This window comes from Miscanthus floridulus, chromosome 6, assembly GCF_019320115.1.
Source record: "Miscanthus floridulus cultivar M001 chromosome 6, ASM1932011v1, whole genome shotgun sequence".
In the NCBI taxonomy this organism is placed as follows: domain Eukaryota; kingdom Viridiplantae; phylum Streptophyta; class Magnoliopsida; order Poales; family Poaceae; genus Miscanthus; species Miscanthus floridulus.
The window spans coordinates 131,173,773-131,195,888 of NC_089585.1; the positions used below are offsets into that span (position 1 = coordinate 131,173,773).

A 22,116-nucleotide genomic window follows, 5' to 3' on the forward strand; every position below is an offset into this window, starting at 1 on the left:
GAGCTCGACACTGCACGTGACGGCGCCTTCGAGGACCCCGCAAAGTGGTAGGACACCGCCGATGGAGAGCGTGGTGTGGCGGCCGTAGTAGATGAACTAGCCCGTGTACATGCTCGGACATTGTCGATGGAGAGCTTGGCGCGGCGGCCACAGTAGACGAACTGGCCTGTGCACATGCCCTGAGCGTTGCTGATGGAGAGCATGGCATGGCGACCGCAGCAGTACTTGTGGTAAAGCTAGGCAGAGACTGTAATTGAATAAATTTGTGGGGGAGCCCCTGTGTAAATAGTCCTCTGAATTTACAAGTATATTAGTCCTTTTTGTAATGAAATCACTTTGTAAGTGGCGAATTTGTGCGAAAATGAACAAATTTTCATCTTTTGTTACGGTAAATGGCCTTTCAGCTTCCTCTTTCTGTAAAAAAGGTTTTTGTGCCCTCCGACCCTTCCCATGGTTTAAGTCGTAAGAAACTAGGAGTGCGGGTGAATTAATTCTGATCGCGCTGGTGAGCAAAGTGGTCGTAGCCGCTGGGGCGTGGGTCTCCCGTAATACTACCAGTTGTACTCAGAATTTGTTCCCGAAATCTTAGTCCTTAGGACTTGTTTATGAGAAGAACGAAAAACTTAGAGAATGCTTGCAAATATAACACAGGAAGTTTTTGCAAGCATACTTGTATCATTCATGTCAGCCCCCGAGTGAGGTCTGACCCCTTGTAATTTGCAAAGGTCAGAAGTCACTAAGGATCAAGGTTTTGTAATGACAAAAAACTGATAAGGAAGAGTATGCGTTTATTTAAGGGTAGAAACGACGTAGCTGCTTAATGTTCCAGGCGTTGGCGAAGACCTCGCCATTGATGGTTTTCAATTTGTAGGCACCCGGGTAAAGTACTTCCATGACGACGTAGGGCCCTTCCTAGGGTGGGGAGAGTTTGTGGCGGTCCTTGTTGCTCTGTACAAGGCGGAGGACGAGGTCCCCGACGTTGAAGGCTCGACCCCGCACCTATCGGCTGTGGTACCATCGCAACGCCTGCTGGTACTTAGCCAAACGGAGGAGGGCGATGTCGCGGGCTTCATCTAGCTGGTCCATGGCGTCTTGGTGAGATGCCTCGGCCCCCTGTTCGTCGTATGCTCTGATTCTTAGTGCTCCATAGTCGAGGTCCGTTGGGAGACAGCCTCAGAACCATAGACCATGAAGAAGGGTGTGTAGCCGGTGGCCTGGCTAGGAGTTGTCCTTAGGCTCCAGAGCACGGTTGGAAGCTCAGCGAGCCAGCGTGCGCTGAACTTGTTCAACCGGTTGAAAATTCTAGGCTTGAAGCCTTGAAAGAGCATGCCGTTTGCGCGCTCGACCTGCCCATTCGTCTGGGGGTGCGCGACGGCTGCCCAATCGATCCGGATGTGTTGTTCATCGCAGAATCGAATGAATTTCCTACCAGTGAACTGCGTGTCGTTGTCTGTGATGATGGAGTTTGGTACTCCAAAGCGATGGATGATGTCGAGGAAGAATAGCATAGCTTGCTTGGATTTGATCGTGGAGATCGGTCGAGCTTCAATCCATTTTGTAAACTTGTCTACAGTGACAAGTAGGTGGGTGAAGCCCCCGGACGCCTTTTTGAGTGGCCCAACCAGGTCGAGCCCCTAGATCGCGAAGGGCCACGTGATGGGGATCGTCTTGAGCGACTGGGCCGGGAGGAGAGTCTGCCGAGCATAGTACTGACATCCTTCGCAGGTGCGTACAATTTGCTTGGCATTGGCTACTGCGGTGGGCCAGTAGAAGCCTTGCCGGAATGCATTCCCAACCAAGGTCCTTGGTGCGGCATGATGACCGCAAGCCCCACCGTGGATATCGCCCAGTAGGAGTTTTCCCTGTTCGCCAGGGATACAGAGCTGCAGGATCCCGATGTGACTCCATTCGTAGAGTTTGCACTCTACAAGAACGAAGGACTTGGCGCGACGTGCGAGCCATCGGGCTTCTATCTTGTCCGCTGGTAGTATGTCGCCGAGGAGGTAGTCAAGGTAAAGCATTCTCCAGTCGTCGGGAGGGTCGGACTCCACTGATGGGTCCTCTTCAAGTTCCATAACCTCAGGGTCGGGCGGAGCAGTTGGCGGATCGGCCCCTGGGGTCGGACTAGATGGGCCATCGTTAGCTTGTTCTGACCCCACGTAGCGTACCGAGGGGTTGTGTTGATCGCTGGCAAAGACGCCTGCCGGGACTGGCTCTCGGCCGGATGCTGCTTTCATGAGCGCGTCGGCTGCTTCGTTGAGGCGCCTTGGGATATGATTAAGTTTGAGGCCATCGAATCTGTCCTCCAGCCATCGGACTTCTTGACAGTATGCCTCCATCTTGGCATCGTGGTAGCTCGACTCCTTTATGACCTGGTTGACGACTAGCTAGGAGTCACCCCTGATGTCGAGGCGTCGAACACCCAGCTCGATGGCGATTCATAGGCCATTGATGAGCGCTTCGTATTCTACGATATTGTTTGATGAGGGAAAATGGAGCCGAGCCATGTACCTCATGCAGACCCCGAGTGGAGATACGAAGACTAGTCCCGCACCGGCACCCTTCTTCATCAGCGATCCGTCAAAGTACATCGTCCAGTACTCTTGATCGATGATTGCTGGTGGCATCTGGACCTCAGTCCACTCCGCGATGAAGTCAGCCAGCACCTGGGATTTGATCGCTGTTCGGGAGGTATAAGTAATGCCTTGATCCATCAGCTCGAGTGCCCACTTTGTGGTTCTTCCTGTAGTGTCCTAGCTACGGACGGACTCACCGAGGGGGAATGACGTCACGACTGTCATAGGTCGTGACTCGAAGTAGTGGCGTAGCTTCCACTTGGTGATGAGGACGGTGTCGAGGAGTTTCTGGATTTGGGAGTAGTGGGCTTTGGAGTCGGATAACACCTCGTTGATGAAATATATAGGGCGCTGCACCTTGAAGGCGTGCCCCTCTTCCTCTTGCTCTACCACCAAGGCGGAGCTGACCACTTGCGTGGTGGCCGATATATACAGTAGGAGGGATTCTCCATGGCATGGAGGAACTAGGACCGGAGGTTTAGTTAGAAATTGCTTAACCATGTCAAGCGCCTCCTGAGCCTCGGCTGTCCACTCGAAGCGGTCAGATTTCTTCAGAAGTCGATAAAGGGGGAATCCTCGTTCGCCGAGGCACGAAATGAATCGACTGAGGGCGGAAAGGCACCATGTGATCCGCTGAACCCGCTTTATGTTTTGGATCGGGCCCATCCTTGTGATGGCTGATATCTTCTCTGGGTTGGCTTCGATGCCGCGCTCGGAGACAATGAAGCCGAGCAGCATGCCCCTCAGGACCCCGAAAACATATTTTTCGGGATTGAGTTTGATGCCATTTGCCCGGAGTTTCGCAAAGGTTTGTTCAAGGTTGGCGACAAGGTGGTCAGCTCGCTTGGACTTGACTACGATGTCATCGACATAGGCCTCAATGGTCTGCCCAATGAGGTCCCCGAAGCAACTGAGCATACAGCGCTGGTAAGTTGCCCTAGCATTCTTCAGACCGAACGGCATTGAAATGTAGCAGAACGATCCGAAGGGGGTGATAAAAGACGTCGCGAGCTGGTCAGACTCCTTCATCGTGATCTGGTGGTAACCAAAGTATGCGTCAAGGAAGCAGAGGGTTTCGCACCCCGAGGTGGAATCGACTATTTGGTCTATTCATGGCAAAGGAAACGGATCCTTTGGACACGCCTTGTTGAGGCCTGTGTAATCGACACACATTCTCCATTTCCCGCTCTTTTTTCGCACAAGAATAGGATTTGCTAACCACTCTGGGTGGTGTACTTCCCTGATGAACCCAGCAGCTAACAATTTTGCTATTTCTTCACCGATGGCTCGACGTTTTTCCTTGTCGAAGTGGCGTAGGCGTTGCTTCACTGGCTTGGAGCCTAGGAGGATTTGGAGGGTATGCTCGGTGACCTCCCTTGGGATGCCCGGCATATCCAAGGGTTTTCACGCAAATATGTCTTTGTTATCGCGGAGGAAGTCGATGAGCGCGCTTTCCTATTCGGAGGAGAGCGCAGTCCCGATACGGACTTTTTTGCCCTCGAAGTTGCTTGGGTCCAAGAGGACCTCCTTGGGTCCTTCCACCGATTCGAACGACCCGAACGACCTCTTCGCGTCGGGTGCTTCTTCAATGACCTCCTCCCTGAGGGTGGCGAGCTCTTCGGAGGCGACGACTGCTGTGGCATGGTCGCAGCATTCGACTTCGCACTCGTAAGCACGATGGAAGGAGGTGCCGATGGTGATGACCCCGCGGGGCCCAGCATCTTCAGCTTAAGGTACGTATAGTTGGGGACGGCCATGAACTTCACGTAGCATGGTCGTCCCAGGATGGCGTGGAAAGTTTTCGGGAACCCCACTACGTCGAAGGTGAGGGTCTCAGTCCGGTAATTGGACTGATCCCCGAAAGTGACGGGCAGATCGATCTGCCCTAGTGGCACGGCTTGCCTACCAGGCATGACGCCATGGAAAGGTGCTCGGATGAGGCGGAGGTTGGTTCGGTCGATGCCCATCTCGTCGAGCGTCTTGGCGTACATGATGTTGAGGCCGCTGCCTCCGTCCATCAGTACTTTCGTGAGCCGCTTTGGGCCAATGATCGGATCGACAACAAGCAGGTACCTTCCCAGGTGTGGGATGGCATCTGGATGGTCGGTCCGATCGAAGGTTATGGTAGATTCCGACCACCGGAGGAAGGCAGGCATGGCCGGTCTGGCTGTATAGACCTCGCAGCGCGCGACCCTCTGACGGCGCTTGGAGTCATAGGCCACTGATCCTCTAAAGATCATGAGCGCGCCGGTCGACATTGGGAAGGCGTCGTCCTTCTCCTCTATGTCATCTGTAGTGGGGGTAGGTTCCTTCCCCTGCTCCCCTTTATTGAGGCCCTGGGACAAGTGTTTGCGCATGAGGCCGCAATCCTTATATAGATGCTTGGCCGAGAAGGCATGGTTTGGGCATGGCCCCTCGAGCATTTTCTCAAAATGGTTCGGAGCGCCCTCCGTGGGCTTCCGGCCACCCTTGTGATCGACTGTGGCCATGAGCGAGTTGTTGCGCCGTTGCTTCTTATTCTTTCTTTTGGCGAGACGGTTGGAAGCGCCCTCACCGGCGTCCTCGTCCCACCTCACCTTGCCGTCGGAACGGTCGAATATGGCTCCGACCACCTCCTCTCCTGAGGCATGGCTGGTGGCGATGTCCAAGAGCTCCTTGGTGGTTCGTGGGCCCCTACGCCCTAGCTTGTATACCAGAGACTCGTAGGTTGTCCCAGATAGGAAGGCTCCTATCATGTCGGCGTCGACAATGTTAGGGAGCTCATTGCACTACCGAGAGAAGCACCGGATGTACCTACGGAGGGATTTGTCGGCCTTCTGGCGGCAGTTCTTGAGGTCCCATGGGTTTCTAGGGCATTTGTACGTGCCCTAGAAGTTCCCCACGAAGATCTCTGTTAGATCCGCCCAACTTTGAATGTCGTTGGATGGTAGGTGCTCCAACCATGCTCGTGCCGAATCGGCCAAGAATAGTGGGAGATTGCGAATAATGAAATCGTCATCATTTGCACCACCGGCCTGACATGCAAGCCGATAGTCTTCGAGCCAAAGCCCGGGGTTTGTTTCCCTACAATATTTAGGGATGTTGGTAGGTGGTTGATACCTTAGCGGGAACGCAGCGTTGAGGATGTGTCGGCCGAAGGCCTAAGGGCCTGGCAGGCCGGGGCTTGGGCTCTAGTCCTTGTTGCTGTCGTAGCGTCCGCCACATCAAGGATGGTAGCCGTGGCATGCTGCCTCTCCATCGTCACCGTGGGCGCGTTTGTGAGCATCGATGGTGCTGCGTACGTCGCGGTCATGGCCGAGGCGCTGATGCACTAGGACGGGCTGCTTGCCGCCTGGCGGTGTTTGGTGAACGGACACATCCTTGGTGGGATGCACTGAGGGCGTGCGCTGGCTGGTGTCAGGTTCATGTCGTCGAGACAACGAGCTTTCCACCTGCTGCGCCGCCGCACGCTCAAGCAACGTGCGAATTTCTCGACGGGCGCGGCGATCCTCGGACGTCGCGGCCTCCAAAAGGCCGTACAGCAAGGCTGTCGCTGCGGCGATGTTTTGGCTTGCCCAAGCGAAGTGAGGAAGGCCCTCGTAATCGGTGAGGATCCTTTGATGTACAGTGCGGGCCGTGGCGCGTGCGCGCCCACCGCCTTCGCGGCGTTCAATCTCGCGATTGATGTCCACGTACTCCTAGACGAGCCCTTGTCCGGCCTCATCGATCTTTAGCTTGTGGGCTCTCAGCTGCTCCATCCCCAAACGAGATGGGGGTGTTGCCTCCCCCTTGGATCTACCATTAGGGTCATTTGTTGGGGTGGCCTCTTCCCCGGAGACGTCCTCGACGTGCCCCTCGGGGGTCCACGCCATGAAGCACTCCCGGGAAGGGTGATGGCTCCCCTTGCTGGAGTCCAAGCTAAAGAACGATCCTGGCTCCTCTGTGAGGAGCCTATGGAGAATCTTCGTATCAGGTTCAATTGTCCTAACGAACTCGCTGTCCGCGGGCAGCTGAACCATGCATAGTGCCAAAAGGTGGCCAGCGGTCGCCGCGGCGTTGCGGAGACCGAATGGAAATGCTGTCGGGGCGCTCTGTAAGGGGGCTTCCGGAAACAGGGCGACATTGCGTGAGGCCTCCCTGGATAACTAGGGACCAAGGGAGTTGCCCAGCGGGCCCTCAAGCCTCAGACGGCTGAGGTTGATGGAAGGGAGAGACTGTGCGGCCGTGTGGGTCAGCGCCAGTTCTCCTCCTAGTGTGACGATGAAATCTAGGTCACCGAAATGCACAGGTGTGCCCGAGGCCCAGCTGATTACGTGGGTGGCCATCCAAGGCCTGATTTGGAATGCGTAAGTCCCCTACCTAGCGCACCAACTGTCGGTGTTTCGTATAAGCACCGGTAAGTAAATTTATAGTAATGCGCGTTAGGCTCGGATGGTGCGCTAAAGGACACAAGATTTATACTAGTTCGGGCTAAATATCCCTACATCCAGTTTGTTGCTGCTCATGTTATTAGCACCGTGAATGGTTCGTAGTAGGGGATACAAACAATCGAGAGAGGGACAGGTCCCAAGTCTCTAATGGAAGGGTCGAAAGGAGGCTAAGAGCTTGGTAGCAGCTTGACTGTGTGTGTGTGTCTTGTGTCATTCGGTCTCCTTTTGTTGGAGGAAGCGCATCCCCTTTTATAGATGAAGGGGACGGCTTTACAAGGGTGAGGGCTTAGGATGCGTGCTCTACCTAGCCTTGTGGCTCACGTCTACCCAGCTCGGTTACCCATTCTGATGGGTGTGAAAGGATGATAAGCGCCTACAATACTGTCGATGCCTCTGTAGAATGTTAGGTTGGTTATAGAATGCTGCCCTACGCAGGGTACGAGTTGTAGTACAGTGGTTTTGATTTATGAGCCTCCCCCAGCCTTGCTTCACACACCTTCTGGTTCCTATGAGTCTCTGTCGGAGGGACGTGGGGTCGGGGTCCAGAGTAGCACCATGGGCAAGGTCTTCTGATTTGGTGGACCCGAGGGGTCGGGAAGCGGGCGCCGCTCCCTTGGGTCCATAGCGTGGTGATGGAATATCCGTCATTCGTGGAGATAGCAAATCATTTTCTAGAGCATAGTGGTTGTCGTATATCTTCATTGGGTTCCATGTCCCAGAGCTGAAGGCGGCGCCTACAACTCTACAGGGCGAGGAGCACGCGCCTGTAATACCTTTTGGGCTCTACAGCACCCGGAAGGGTCTAAAGCATCCGTCCAGTCGCTCCCTGGCAGTACCTTTCCTACCGAGGCGTAGGGTATGGTCCTTGAAGCCGTGGTTGACCCGAACGTCTTGTCTTGCTCTATACCCATCATCATGAGGGAACGGGGGAGAAGTTATCAGGTAAGATGAAACCAGTCTTTGGACATTGAACAGGGCGAGGTTCGTCCTCGATCGTTGAGCGAGACAGAGTCTAGTCCTTATCCCTTAGGCGTGACCGAGCCCACCGCTCGGGGGTCAGGCGAGGCGAAGCTGTCCCGAAGGCGTCGGGTGAGGTGGAGACTAGCCTTCAGCCCTCGGGCAAGGCGGAGCTATCCCGAAGGCGTCGGGTGGAACGGAGGCCAACCCTTAGCCCTCGGGCGAGGCGAGGCTGGCCCAAAGATGTTGGGTGAGGCGGAGACTAGCCCTTAGCCCTCGGGCGAGGTGGGGATGACCCAAAGGCGTCGGACGAGACGGAACCAAACTTCCGTCATTCGGGCAAGGAACGTAGCGGCGCCCTTGTCCGTCCTGCAGTTTTTAACGTTCGATGGTTATTGGTTCCACCTCCTAGGGTACCCCAGTATTAGGTCCCCGACACATACATCATCAAGCAAAGATAAGCGGAACAAGCCTCTACAATCATAACATTTTCCAACAAATGTTCCATGTCTCGACACAACACACTTATTGTACTCAAGCACAATTTTAAAGCCATCGCGATATATCTGAGAAGCGCTAACAAGATTCTTCTTGATGGAGGGGACATGCTGCACGTTATTTAATAGCACCGTATTTCCTGAAGTAAACTTCAGAATGACCGTACCAGCACCAAGAACACGTGCATGCGAACCGTTTCCCATCAGCAAGGCTCCAGTCCTGCCGGCCTAATAGGAAGTAAACAAAGAAATATCAGCACACACATGAATATTAGCACCGCTGTCCATCCACCACTCAGGTGAAAGATAAATTGAGAGAACAAAGGGTAAAGAATTAAAATACCCAGATGTTCCTCCTCCAGTCTCGCTAATTACCACGTTTGTTGATTTCTTTTCTTACTTATATTTGCGGTTTGGGTACGCACTTGCCTAATGCTTATCACTCCCGCAAACAAGGCAGCCTCCACATTTTTTGTTGTTTTTCTTCTTAAACTGTACAGTTTGCTTAGGCTTTGTATTGTTGTTCTTATGCATGTTCTTCTTCTTTTTATTATGAGATGCAAATGAGTTTTTCTTCTGCACCATATTGGCAGCGGAAGACCCAACTCCTTTTCCACGGTTGTCTTTTGCTCTCGCCCTCTCCTCAACATCAATAGATCCAATAAGCTTAGCCATGCTAAACTTTTGTCTCTTGTGTTTTAGAGAAGTAGCAAAATCCCTCCAAGAAGGTGACAGTTTAGCGATTATACCGCCGTCCACAAACTTGCCGGGCAACAAACATAGGAAATGTTCCAGTTCCTTTGCTAGCGCCTGTATCTTATGAGCTTGTTCGACTACAGAACGGTTTCCATCCATTTTGTAGTCATACAGCTGCTCCATAAGGTACAGCTCACTATCAGCATCAGAAACTTCAAACTTTGCCTCAAGAGCATCCTATAACTCTTTGCCTGATGTGCAAGATATGTAGTTTTTCTCATATTTAGGATGAAGTGCACTAATCACGGCGCCTCGAAATAGGTTATCGGCAGCCAAGAACTTTTGCTCATCCTCAGAAGTAAACTGTTCAGGCTTCCCCTGTGCGGCGTGATAGCAATTCATCGCAGTCAACCACAATATCATCTTGGCATGCCATATCATGAAATTCTTACCATCAAAATTATTTGGCTTCAAAGCAGCAGCAAAACCACTGACAGAAAATTGCCTAACATTAGTTTTTTGGATTGTTAGAAATTTAGGCAATTTAATGGTCAATTTAATTCAGAAATATAACATTAGCAGGTTCGTGACGGCATATATGTGTATGTGTATATTTCTAATGAACGCTACAGCATGCAGACATGACATACAGATCAATACAGTAAAAGCGCAAAGTACAGTAATCACATAGATTAGATTGTACCCAGCAGAGGGTCCCATGCCGAGGGCATCAGAGGCTCCATTCGCACTAGTCGACATAGTGCGCTGCTCAAAGTCGTGGACCACAGTCGATGCAGGACGATGTTCGCAGTACAGTCCCACGAATGGATCACCAGGAAGAAGACGCCTTGTTCCACAGGCAATCACCAGGAAGAAGACGGGTTCCGAGAACGATCAACACCAGAAAGAAGGCGTATGTGGACGAGCAGTCGCGGATCGCTCCCCAAAAAACTAATCGCCGCACACCCCGTGCAAGGTTCTCAGGTGCACGAGGGTTCTGGAGGCACCTGCTCTCCCGCTACTCCGTGCGCACAGAGGTACGGGACAGGACGCTAGAGGGCTGCTGAGATGTGGTTTCTCTCGGGAGCAGTTGCGTAAGACTGGGATATGGACTGACGGAGGACTACGGATATATAGCTACGACGGGAAGGGAGAAAGGCAGCAGAGAATCCCAGGAGACGGAAAAGTGGAAGGAACGGTAACTGACGCAATCAGTTCGCCTCCACCATTAAAGGGAGAAACTCCCATAATTATGTGGATTAAGTGGCAAAAGACTGGCCACGCCCGCCCGCCACGCCACGGCCTCAGCCCACGGCCACGGCCACGGCCCGACCGACCGGCAGCAGCGGCGGCGGCGCGCGCGCGTGGCACGCCTATGTCCTTTTCTCAGCTTCTCAATTAAGATGAATAATTTTCAACCATATAAGCTGAGTCGACGTTCAGTCAAAATCTCGTATGATATTAAACCATACAATGCTTAATTTTATGTACATAGAGTTTTATTTGATTTATTAAATATTATACGGGCCAAGCCCATAATATATCATACAGAAAAAATAGAGTACATAGATTGCAAGAAAGACAAACTTTAGAAAAGTACTGTCTGAAGATGGACACTAGGTGAATTTTGATTTTTTTTTTTTTTACCGAATCAGTAGGAGAATCCTCTACCTATATTTTTTGTTTTTCCATTAAATGAAAGAATAGTTATGTACAAAAGGTCTGTACAAAAAAGGCAAAATACAAGGCTTCCAGGCCCAAAAAGAAAAGAGAAAAAGCATTACAAATAATTGTCTCCAGGCACTAAGAAGAGTACTCCTAGAACCCTTCGCTTTGGTGCACACCAAGCCAAGTTCATCTCTGAACTGTCTTTTCCACTGATCAGCATTTTTCTGTCCATTGTCAAAGATGATTTTATTCCTTGTGTTCCAAATCACCCAACAAGCCGTGATAATTATTTCCCTGAAGATAGTGCTATCAAAGTCTGCTCTTGCTTGCAATATCATGTCTAGAGGGCTGAGGTTCAAGTTCCAATTGATTGGGATTGTAGCCCAGCAATCTCTGCTAAAAGGGCATTCAAAGAATAAATGGAAACAAGTTTCTTCACACCCGAAGTTACAAAGAACACAGCTGTAGTCTTCAAGATCCATGTTCTTTCTCCTTAGTAAGTTTCTTGAATTCAATCTGTCTCTTAAGAGGAGCCAAAAGAAAAAAATATTATTGCCCAGATTGCTTGAGGCCCAAAGCCATTTGAAGAGGGGGGAAGCTGGAGTAGTGCCAATTAGCATGCCATAGGCTTTCTTGCTGCTGTATTTTGGGGAACCCCAGCTGTAGCTCCACGTATCATTGATAGATTCATCCAAATTTCTAGTCTGTAGGATTTGTTGGACTTCTTCTAGCTGGGTAGCAGCTATCTGGGAGAGGGGACTGAATATTCTATCCAACTGTTGACTGAGAAAGAATCTGACAGAGCATTTGGGCTTCCTTGTAAAGGAGAAGAGCTGGAGGAATTTATCTTTCATAGCCTGATCTACCCAGATGTCTGACCAGAAAAGAACAGTATTACCTCTATTGTGACTGCATGTTGCAAAACTTTGGAATTTATCAAAGAGCTTCAAAATGTCTTTCCACTAGAAGGACCCCACAGGACTTCTATTTTGTGGTGGCGTTTGATCATTGGAATAAAACTTGGACCAAGTAAGAGAGACCCAGGGTACATCAGCATTGTTATAGAACTTGTCCAGAAATTTCATGAGTAATGCATCATTGTGCCTTTTTTTTACGCAACACCATTGTGCCGTTGAATATCAATAATGCCCAAACCCCCTTGGTTTTTTGGCTTGCAGGCTATGTCCCAAGCAGCTAAGCAGTTGCCTCTTCTATCAATATCCCCTTTACTCCACAAGCAGTGTTTTCTGAAGGTGTCAATTTGTTTGATAATCTGGGGAGGAAGTTTTAAGCTGCACAAGTAGAAAGTAGGAAGAGCTGAAAGAACTGAGTTAACAAGGATGAGCTTTCCATTATAGGACAGAAATTTACTAATACCAGACCGTCTTCTTTCTATTTTTGTAAGCAAAGGAGCAAATTCAGTGATGGTAGGTCTAGTAGTTCCCAAGGGCAGACCTAGGTAGGTAAAAAGAAAATCAAGGAAGAATGTTTGGGAGCTCAAGGTCACTAATGAAGGAGAGAGAGAAGGGCACTCTTCTGTTCTTGGACGAGCTGAATGAGTGGGAGAGAGAAGAGAGACGTTGGGGAGGAAGGGGAAATGTATAAATACCTCCAGCCCCAACGGTCACTTAAGTCGCGGCAGTGCCGCGGCACAAGTGCGGCACTGTCGCACCGCGGCAGTCTCCAGCCGCACCTGGCAAGACAGCAAGGGTAAGAGTGAAGTGTTGGCTGTCTTGGCTGAGTAACTGATGATGTATGTGTAAGATTGAGCACTTGGTAGCACATGTTAGCTTAAACATTGTGTCCTCCTTTATAGTACGACTTTTTTTATACTCAAATTTAAAATATAAAATAATTTAAACCTCCTTTTAGTTTGAAGCCATCAACATTTGTAATTTGAGGCTCCTCCGTTTCGTGTAACATCCTCAAATATAGATTACCTGCTTGTCATATCGATAAATCTCATTAATTCTTTAATTACGTGATCATTATCACCAAAACCCATAGTTAGGGCTTAATTGCACTTTCATACCATTACGAACCTTCTTCTTCACTTGCCCTCTCGGCGCGATTTTCTCCTCCTTCAACTCATACACCTCCATCTTAGGTAGAGGATTCCTTGTGGACTTGATGCACCTGCATCTCTTCTTTCTTCATCACTCTTCTAGTTGTTTTCCCTCTAGATGCTTATTTGTATGAAGGCAAAATATCCTTAGTTAGTGAAGCTATGTCATACCTGGGATCTGGTGGTCTTGGTCCCCAAGTGAAGAGTATCTAACACCAGGGTTACTTCAGCCCACAACTAAAAATCCTTACTACGAGATTAACCCCGCGACTAATTCAACTAATCAGTTAGGGGCTCGGGAGCTACACCTAGCGGGTGCGCTCGCGCGCCCCGACCGAAACCTTTGAGACCCAGATTACTTCGATTGACAAACAAGATGTTCGTTTGGTTCGGCCCACAATGCTCAGGGGCTGCAGTCGAGCAATCCTAGCTTGGCACACGTGGATCCGAGCCTCTCTCCCGGGTCATCTCGTGGAGGGGCTCAGCCGGGCCACGGTCCCCAAAGGGACCTGTGCTCTCGGGGAAATATATCAAATCCCACAACGGGTGCACGCCACTGGGCTACTGCTTGACACCCCTATAGTGGGGCAAGGAGCTATCTCCCCACCTTACATAGTGCCGCTTGCTTGCTTTGGCAAGGTCACGCTCGGGGCGTAACACAACACGACAAGGGTGCACGCGTCGACTCCTTCACCCACGTGCATAGTGTTTGGATTTAATCCTCATGCTCCTATTTATCTTTTACCTTTGACTACCACTAAGAGAACACATAACAATGCTGAAGAATGAGTTTATTTTGTTCTCAAATTGCATGAAATCTCTAAACCAAATCTTGAAAAGATGAATGAAAATACAAAATTGCTGGTAGTGAAGGTAGAAAGGAAGTTAAACTTGAACTTGTTGATTTGGTATAGTTGCACTTGAGAAAAAATAGATTTCTAGAGTTGCTCAAGTCTAAATTGATGCCTAGAGGTGTTGGTCCTTATAAAATAATTGAGAAAATAAATAGCAATACATATAAACTTGGGTTGCCTCTTGAGTTTGAGGTTAGTCGTCCCACCTATAACATTTCAGATTTGAAGCCATATCTGGGAGAAGCTGAGCACGAGTAGAGGACAACTCCACTTCTATAAGGGCAGGATGATGAGGATATCACTCCTTAGGATGTACTCCCGCTTCTCTGACTGTTATGCAAGGATCAATGACTAGAGCTCAAATGTGGCAATTAAATCTAGATGTGAGCTCATTTTTTTACATGATTCTTTTTATCTTATGAGGATAGATTGGTACCTAATGATTTTTATCATTCTTAGGAACATTGGAGAGGGTCATGAAGAGCTTGGAGAAAGGCATGGAGGCGAAGCAGACTAGCCAGGGTGTCCACGTCAAGAGGGAGGTCCACCCCAAGTTGAGTTCGAGTCCAACTCGGCCTACAGGAGTAGTCCGCACTAAAACGGATACTCAAGACATATACAAATGCCATTATATTTTAGACGCTCTACCTAATGCACAAAAAAGATAAGAAGATAACCTATCCAATAGTGTAAAATTCCACCGGAGTCAATGAGAATCGTTGAAATAAGTCAACGTCCAGAATCTGTCAGGTTGATGCGACACCATATTTTGATCTGTTGGGCCATGTATCGTCTTAGAGCCCATTTGGGTGCACGTCCAAAGGTTGTGCACACCCAAAGACTTTATATTGAGCCGCCAGCGCTCACGTTAGATTTTGGGCTTTGCTTAGATTAATTTGTCATTGAACAGCCACCTTTCATTAGTTTGTGAAATCCACCTTTGAGTGTTTAATCATACATCTGCAATTGTCACTTCATTTAGGTTGCATTCTTTTTTTTATTTCTTGTGTTCTTTGATTCGCAGACAGAGATTAGCCTTTCGGAGAGGTCAACTGGATCATGGCATGGTTGATAACCGTAAGAGACGTGGTGCTAAGATTGCAGGGTTCAGATCTTTCGATCTGAAGTCGGATCGGTCTATTACATCTCCACCAAATCTATAGGTACCTTCACCTGACGGAAGATTAAGACCCCGTTCTCATCAGGAGCACTAGCTAACACTGCAACCCTATAGGGAAAGCAAATTTTCCAATGAAACCATTTGCGCAACAAGCTTGAAGAGAACAATTCAACTTAAAATTGTGCCACAATGGTTTATATGGCTTCTTTTTAATTTATGGCCCAAATACGGTGATTAGCAACTTTTCATATTTTTTATTATTTCATTTTAGCGTGAACTAACTAAGTTTGAATCTTTTCTGTATGAGGCATTTTTAGAATGTGCAATAACCCTACAAATATTACAAGTGGCTGCCCAAGACAATCATTCCGTCCACACTTTTCATTTTCTAGAGTTAGCCAAGGGCTCAAGGGCTAAGCAAGAGATGTATAAGAGAGATATATGCACCTCTTAGCCTTTCTCTTCACATGAGTGGGAGGATGTTGGGAAGTAGGCTAATCTGATGTATAGATGAACTCGCTGTTGATTTGAAGGTAAAACTTGTTGAATTTAATCCATGTGTCAATCTCTTTGATTTTTTTTTGTTTTCTTCTAGTTGTGATTTGAGGATGATTTCTTTGTGATATGGGATGCTAGGATGTGGAAAAACATTTTGAGAGTGATCCCCTTGTAAATCCATCCCATGAGTATCCCCGATTTGATGCCCCAATTCGAGAGAAGAATTGTTCAATTTGTGGTGGAGAGATCTTATGGGATTACCTAGTTATGCCCCAATTTGATGCCCCGATTTGATCCCATGAGTATCACCGGTGGAGCGGCGCACACGGCTCCTCGCCTCTAGTTCCCGCGGCCGGGGCGCTCAGAGCCTGCGAATTCGTATGACAAAGTTACAAAAATACAGGACATCGCTCTCGTGTGTGGACCTCCATGTCTCAAGACCGGAGATTGAGAAAGTTTGCCGTGAGAGGCACAGGCACGAGCAGTGTAAACGCACATTTCCATGGAACTACAATACTGCATATCCAAAACACCATTCGTGCCCGTGCTGGCGGCCCACGCCCAGCTTGTCCTGCACTCTGACGTGCTCACAAAACCCGCAGCGTTGCAGGCGAAGGCACGGCATTCTGTCTGTGACACCGAAGTGGAAGCATCACGCACTGCACAGTGCAACTGCACATTTTTCAAAAGCTAGGAGTAGCATTTTGCTATGGCTGTGTTTAGTTCGCGAAATTTGAGAATTTGTCTACTGTAGCACTTTTGTTTTTATTTATCAATTAGTGTTCAATCATGGACTAATTAGGCTTAAAACGTTCGTCTCGCGATTTCCAACAAAACTGTGCAATTAGTTTTTTTTTCGTCTATATTTAATGCTCCATGCACATATCACAAGATTCGATGTGATAACTACCGTAGCACTTTTTAGAAAAGTTTTTGACTATCAGCTTACAGTTCCCGCGCTGGCGCTGCTATTATAAACCTGCTGCTGCTAGTCCTCATGGTCTGCCCATGCTCTCTGCTCGGTCACCAAACCATTGCGTGCTTTGCACCGGTCTCAGGTCTCAGTCTCACTCCCAAGTTGCAGTTGCTTAGCAGCGCCAGCAGCAGTCATTTCATTGGCAACCAGCGCAGAAATATTCGTGGATAAGAGCTGAACTGCTGCAGCGCTGAAATATCAAGAACGTAGGGTGAAGATTGAAACAAGGCCCATTTTTCGATTAGCCCAAGCCAAAGGTCGGTTTCTGAAACCGTACACATCAGGTTTTATATGTGATCAACAATAGTTTATAGTACATGACTGATAACAATATTCACCGATTCCTTGTCTTCTCGCCTTTGATGATTCTGTTTCTGAAATCTCCATTCCTGAAATGGTTCCATCCGTCCATGGTTTCGGAATTTGCCTTGGTTTCGAAATCACCTGTGGAAATTTTCAGGGTCTCCTGAACCACAGCTGGTGCTGGAACCATGGAGATGGAGGCCGTGGAATCAAATGGCTCGCACGGCGGCGCCGATCGCCGGACACCCAAGAGAGATCGCCGCATCTTCTGGGCCTGCGCCTTCATCCTCGGTAATAACATATATATAAACCTCTGTTTTTTCCCCTGATGATGAGCATCTGTTCATAACTTTATATGGCCTCGTCTCAACCTTTTGGCTGTGGCCTGTGGCCACTGCATGCACTCGTACGTGGTGATGGCTGGACTTGGACATCAGCGAATAACTGCTTCCAGTGCATCGCCTACTTCGCCGTGTCGACGAACCTAGTGAACTACCTCAAGGACCGGCTGCACGAGGGCAGCAAGGCCGCCGCGAATGGCGTCACCAATTGGCTGGGCACGAGCTCCATCACGCCGCTCCTCGCCGCCTTCCTCGCCGACGCCTTCCTCGGCAGATACTGGACCATCGCGCTCTTCCTGGTCATCTCCGTCGTGGTACGTACGTACGTACGTCGTCGTCCACCATCAGACGCAGAGTTGAAAAGCAAGCTCACCCACCCTGCCTCGTCGCCGTTCTCTTGTTTTGTTTTCGGCACGTACGCACGCAGGCCTACGTGGTGCTCACGGTGAGCGCGGCGGTGGCGCTGGAGAGCGCGGCCTTCTACGCGGGGCTGTACCTGCTGGCGCTGGGCGGCGCGCTGCAGCCGGTGCTGTCGTCGTTCGGCGCCAACCAGTTCGACGAGTCCGACGAGGAGGAGCGCGGGCGGCAGAGCTCCTTCTTCAACTGGTTCTACCTCTCCATCAATGTCGGCTCGCTGGTCGGCGGCACCGTGCTGGTGTGGGTGCAGTCCAGCGTCAGCTGGGGGCTCGGCTACGGCATCCCGGCGCTCTTCAGCGGGCTGGCCGTCGCGGTCTTCCTGGCCGGCAGCACCACGTACTGCCGGCACCAGCCGCCGGCCGGCAGCCCGCTCACCAGGGTCGCGCAGGTTGTCGTCGCCGCGGTCAGGAAGTGCGGCGTCCAGGTGCCGGAAGACGCGTCGACGCTGCACGAGTGCGAGGACGTCGACGGCATGTCCGCGATACAGGGGAGCCGCCGGCTCGCGCACACTGATCAGTTCAGGTCAGTAGCTAGCCACTCGTCGTAGGTTTGTTTGCAGGAGTAGGGAATATTATCAATCGTAAGCTATATGTCATCGTTAATAATTTTCCGGTTATAAGATCTAGCTTCATGCGAAATCTTGAACTATTCGTCGATATTTCGATATCCAGCTATAGACGTTTTAGAAGTTTGCACAATCCAACCACTCTGGGATATATGGTTTTCAGATTACCCATACTGACAAAAGGAATATCAAGCCCAAATTTTTTATTACTGAAAAATCCAAAAACTAGACTACAACTCCGATGTGAAGTAATGATAATTCTTTAACTGATCTGGACTAAGGTATAAATAAAAGAGGAAAATTCACCAGCGGTCCACGAAGTTGGCACAAGGTGTCACTTAGGTCCCCGAACTTTCAAAGTGATATCTGTAGGTCCCTAAAGTTGGCAGAGGGTGTCATCTAGGTCCCAAACTTTCAAAGTGATCACCGGAGGTCCCTAAACTTGGCAGAGGGTGTCATCCAGGTCCTAAACTTTCAAAGTGATCACCGCAGGTCCCTAAACTTGGCAAAGGGTGTCATCCAGGTCCCAAATACTGTAGCGATTCGGCACATAATTTTAAAAAAAGAAATCTAAATTTTGGTAATGTAGCTACATTCTGCAGAAAATTCTAAAAATTGTATCTTTTTAATACGATCTCGCACGAAGATGATTTTTATATAAAAGTTGTAGCTCTCGACGGGATCTACAACTTTCTAGTTTTGAGTTTTTTAATTTGAGGTCGCTAATACACTCAAAAAAATTAAATAAATTTTCAGCAGTATATTAATCGCGTACGAACGCTTGTCGCCTTGAAAAAAAAACAAATCTTCTTTATATGTCATCTGATAGAGATAATTTCTATATAAAAATTGTAGCACTCGATGAAACCTACAACTTTCTAATTATGAGTTTTTAATTTAAGGTCGGTAAGATGCTAAAAAAGTTAAAATGCTGATTTCAGTTCATGTATAGTGGTTTTGCATTTTAAATTTTTTTGAACATCTTAAAGACTTCAAATTGAAAAACTCAAAATTAGAATGTTGCAGATCTCATCGAACGCTACATCTTTCATATAAAAAGTATCTCCATTTAATAGCATATAAGAAAGATATGTTTTTTTCAAGGCGACAAGCGTTCGTACGCGATTAATATACTGCTGAAAATTTATTTAATTTTTTTGAGTGTATTAGCGACCTCAAATTAAAAAACTCAAAACTAGAAAGTTGTAGATCCCGTCGAGAGCTACAACTTTTATATAAAAATCATCTTCGTGCGAGATCGTATTAAAAAGATACAATTTTTAGAATTTTCTGCGGAATGTAGCTACATTACCAAAATTTAGATTTCTTTTTTTAAAATTATGTGCCGAATCGCTACAGTATTTGGGACCTGGATGACACCCTCTGCCAAGTTTAGGGAACTGCGGTGATCACTTTGAAAGTTTGGGACCTGGATGACACCCTGTGCCAAGTTTAGGGACCTCCGGTGATCACTTTGAAAGTTTGGGACCTAGATGACACCCTCTGCCAACTTTAGGGACCTACAGATATCACTTTGAAAGTTCGGGGACCTAAGTGACACCTTGTGCCAACTTCGTGGACCGCTGGTAAATTTTCCTCTAAATAAAAATCTAAGTGTTGCGAGTTCGTTACAGACTATGGTGGAACCTATCCGTCCAGGGTTCAGCTGTAACCTTTTTTAGAAGTTTGCAGCATCCACCCACTCTGAGATATATGGTTCCAATTATATTTTACTATACATTGACAACAAAAAATCAAGACTGTTTTTTATTACTGTAAACTCCAAAAACTTGACTACAAATCCGAGTAATGGTAATTCTTAAACTAATATGGACTAAGATACATAAATACAAATCCAATTGTTGCTAGTTCATTTTTATGGACCCTATGCATCTAGCTTCATAACCTAGACTCGATAGGTGCACACAATTTTTTCAGGTTTATTTTAGAAAGAAATGACACTATAGATGCCGTAGTAGGTGATGCCTCCATCGTCAATAAGGCACCTATGATATTTTTTTTTCATTTTAATATCTTTCAATCCATTCTCCAAATATGCACATTCGAGTTAGGGGTGAGTTACATGTGCTTACTTGAGGGTCTGCTATGTTTTAAAAAAAATGCAGGTCGTATGGTGCCTGATACTCTCCCATCAGTAAATTCGACATACTAGATTTTGCCCCTGTTTTCTTCTTCCTCCTCCTGCATCGCTGTCTTCGTCATGCTGCTCGTCCTCTCGAGTGTGCGCTGTGACATCGTCGGCCACTCTTGGTGCTAGCAGTGTGCGAGATTTCTCTCGGTTTGCAACATTATTGTACGCCGGAGTAACGCAATCATATGCATTTTGACTAAGATGGTCCTCTAGTACCGATGTCGTGCTGCTGCTTCATATGCCCAGTTGTTTATTATACTGTTGCTGTGTTGCACCGCGGCAAGTTTGTCGTGTGCATGCCTAACTGATGCAGTGCAAGAAGAAAGATTATTATTTTTCATATCATTTTCATTTCGTTTTCTCGCCCATACCTTTCCTTTCTGCGGCAAGCAGCAGTGGTAGTGGTCATTATCAGACCCAGGCCACTGGATGAAGCAGCAGCCGCCAGCCGGCCGATAATATTAATTAGGATAATATTAATATATGCGCAGCACGTCGGCAGCTGTCTGTCTGATACAGAAATTTGATTGCAGATTCCATGCAAATCTGTCTTGGACGCTGGTTGCATAGGCTCTTAACTCATATTCGACTTCTTTTTCAGTCGGAATAGTATTTTTCTCTCACAACAATTCAGTCAGAACAGTGTTTTTCAGCTAGTTTTAGCCAAAATTGTGCCAGTTCAACGGAGCCATAGTCGAATCATAGCAACTTTACTGAAACCAAGGCCCCCATGACGCACCAAACTATACTGCGTGCAGGTTCCTGGACAAGGCAGCGGTGGAGACGGCGGCCGACAAGGCGGCGCGTCCGGCGAGCGCGTGGCGTCTGTGCACGGTGACGCAGGTGGAGGAGCTCAAGTGCGTGCTCCGCCTGCTGCCGGTGTGGGCGAGCGGCATCATCTTCGCGGCGGCGTACACGCAGATGACCACCACCTTCATCCTGCAGGGGGACACGCTGGACCCGTACGTGGGCGGCTTCCGCGTGCCCGCCGCCGTGCTCTCCGTCTTCGACACCCTCAGCGTCATGCTGTGGGTGCCGCTCTACGACCGCCTCGTGGTCCCGCTGGCGCGCCGCGCCACGGGCCACGACCGCGGGTTCACGCAGCTGGCGCGCATGGGCGTGGGCCTCGTCGTGCTCACGCTAGCCATGCTCGCCGCGGGGACGCTGGAGGTGGCGCGGCGCGGCGTCATCGCGCGCCACGGCATGTACGACACTAACACGGGCGCCGGAGGAGGGGACGGGCGGTACCTGCCGCTGTCCATCTTCTGGCAGGTGCCGCAGTACGTGGTGGTGGGCGCGTCCGAGGTGTTCACGTTCATCGGCCAGATGGAGTTCTTCTACGACCAGGCGCCCGACGCGATGCGGAGCCTCTGCTCGGGCCTCTCCATGACGTCCTTCGCGCTCGGGAACTACGTCAGCTCCGCGCTCGTCACCGTGGTGGCGCGCGCCACCGCGCGGGGCGGCCGGGACGGCTGGATCCCCGACGACATCAACCGGGCGCACCTCGACTACTTCTTCTGGCTGCTCGCCATGCTCTGCGTCGGAAACTTCGGCGTCTACCTGCTCATCGCGCGCTGGTACACGTACAAGAAGACCGTGGATCAAAGACCATGGTCTACTGTAGAGTGATGCAAAACGATGGGCCCGGGGAAACAGAAAGCGCCGTTGAACAACGACTGGGCTTTGGCCCGGTCCAATAAAGCTTATTAGTTGAGCCCATGGTCCAATCCGGTGCAGGTTAAGCTTGTGCAGTGTCAGACGTGCAGGCCTCAGGGCTCAGGCACCTCTCTTCGAGTCAAACGGACACTTCCATCTCATCGGTGGTAACGACAGGTTAGGGGTTGCCGATCGATGGGTTACGGGCCAATGGCTCCGTGCTTTCGCCGCGCGCGACGACACCGCAGCTTGCGTCACTACTGACGACCTCTTACCTGTTCCTAGCATTATCAGTCGCCGTCGATACAATGCGATGGGCCATGCACGGAATTTCGATTATTCTGCCCCGAGAGCGACTGTTAAGCC

General features: G+C 49.3%; 1 protein-coding gene across 1 annotated transcript; it reads left to right on the forward strand.

Annotated features, from left to right (window-relative positions):
• Positions 1–16,366: 16,366 nt before the first annotated feature.
• Positions 16,367–21,813, forward strand: LOC136456996 (protein NRT1/ PTR FAMILY 8.2-like). Its single transcript, XM_066457032.1, has 5 exons — positions 16,367–16,573; positions 16,777–16,910; positions 17,057–17,274; positions 17,388–17,899; positions 20,853–21,813. Exons 2-5 carry the CDS (start codon positions 16,808–16,810, stop codon positions 21,721–21,723), a joined length of 1,704 nt encoding a protein of 567 aa, XP_066313129.1. The 5' UTR covers positions 16,367–16,573; positions 16,777–16,807; the 3' UTR covers positions 21,724–21,813.
• Positions 21,814–22,116: the final 303 nt, after the last annotated feature.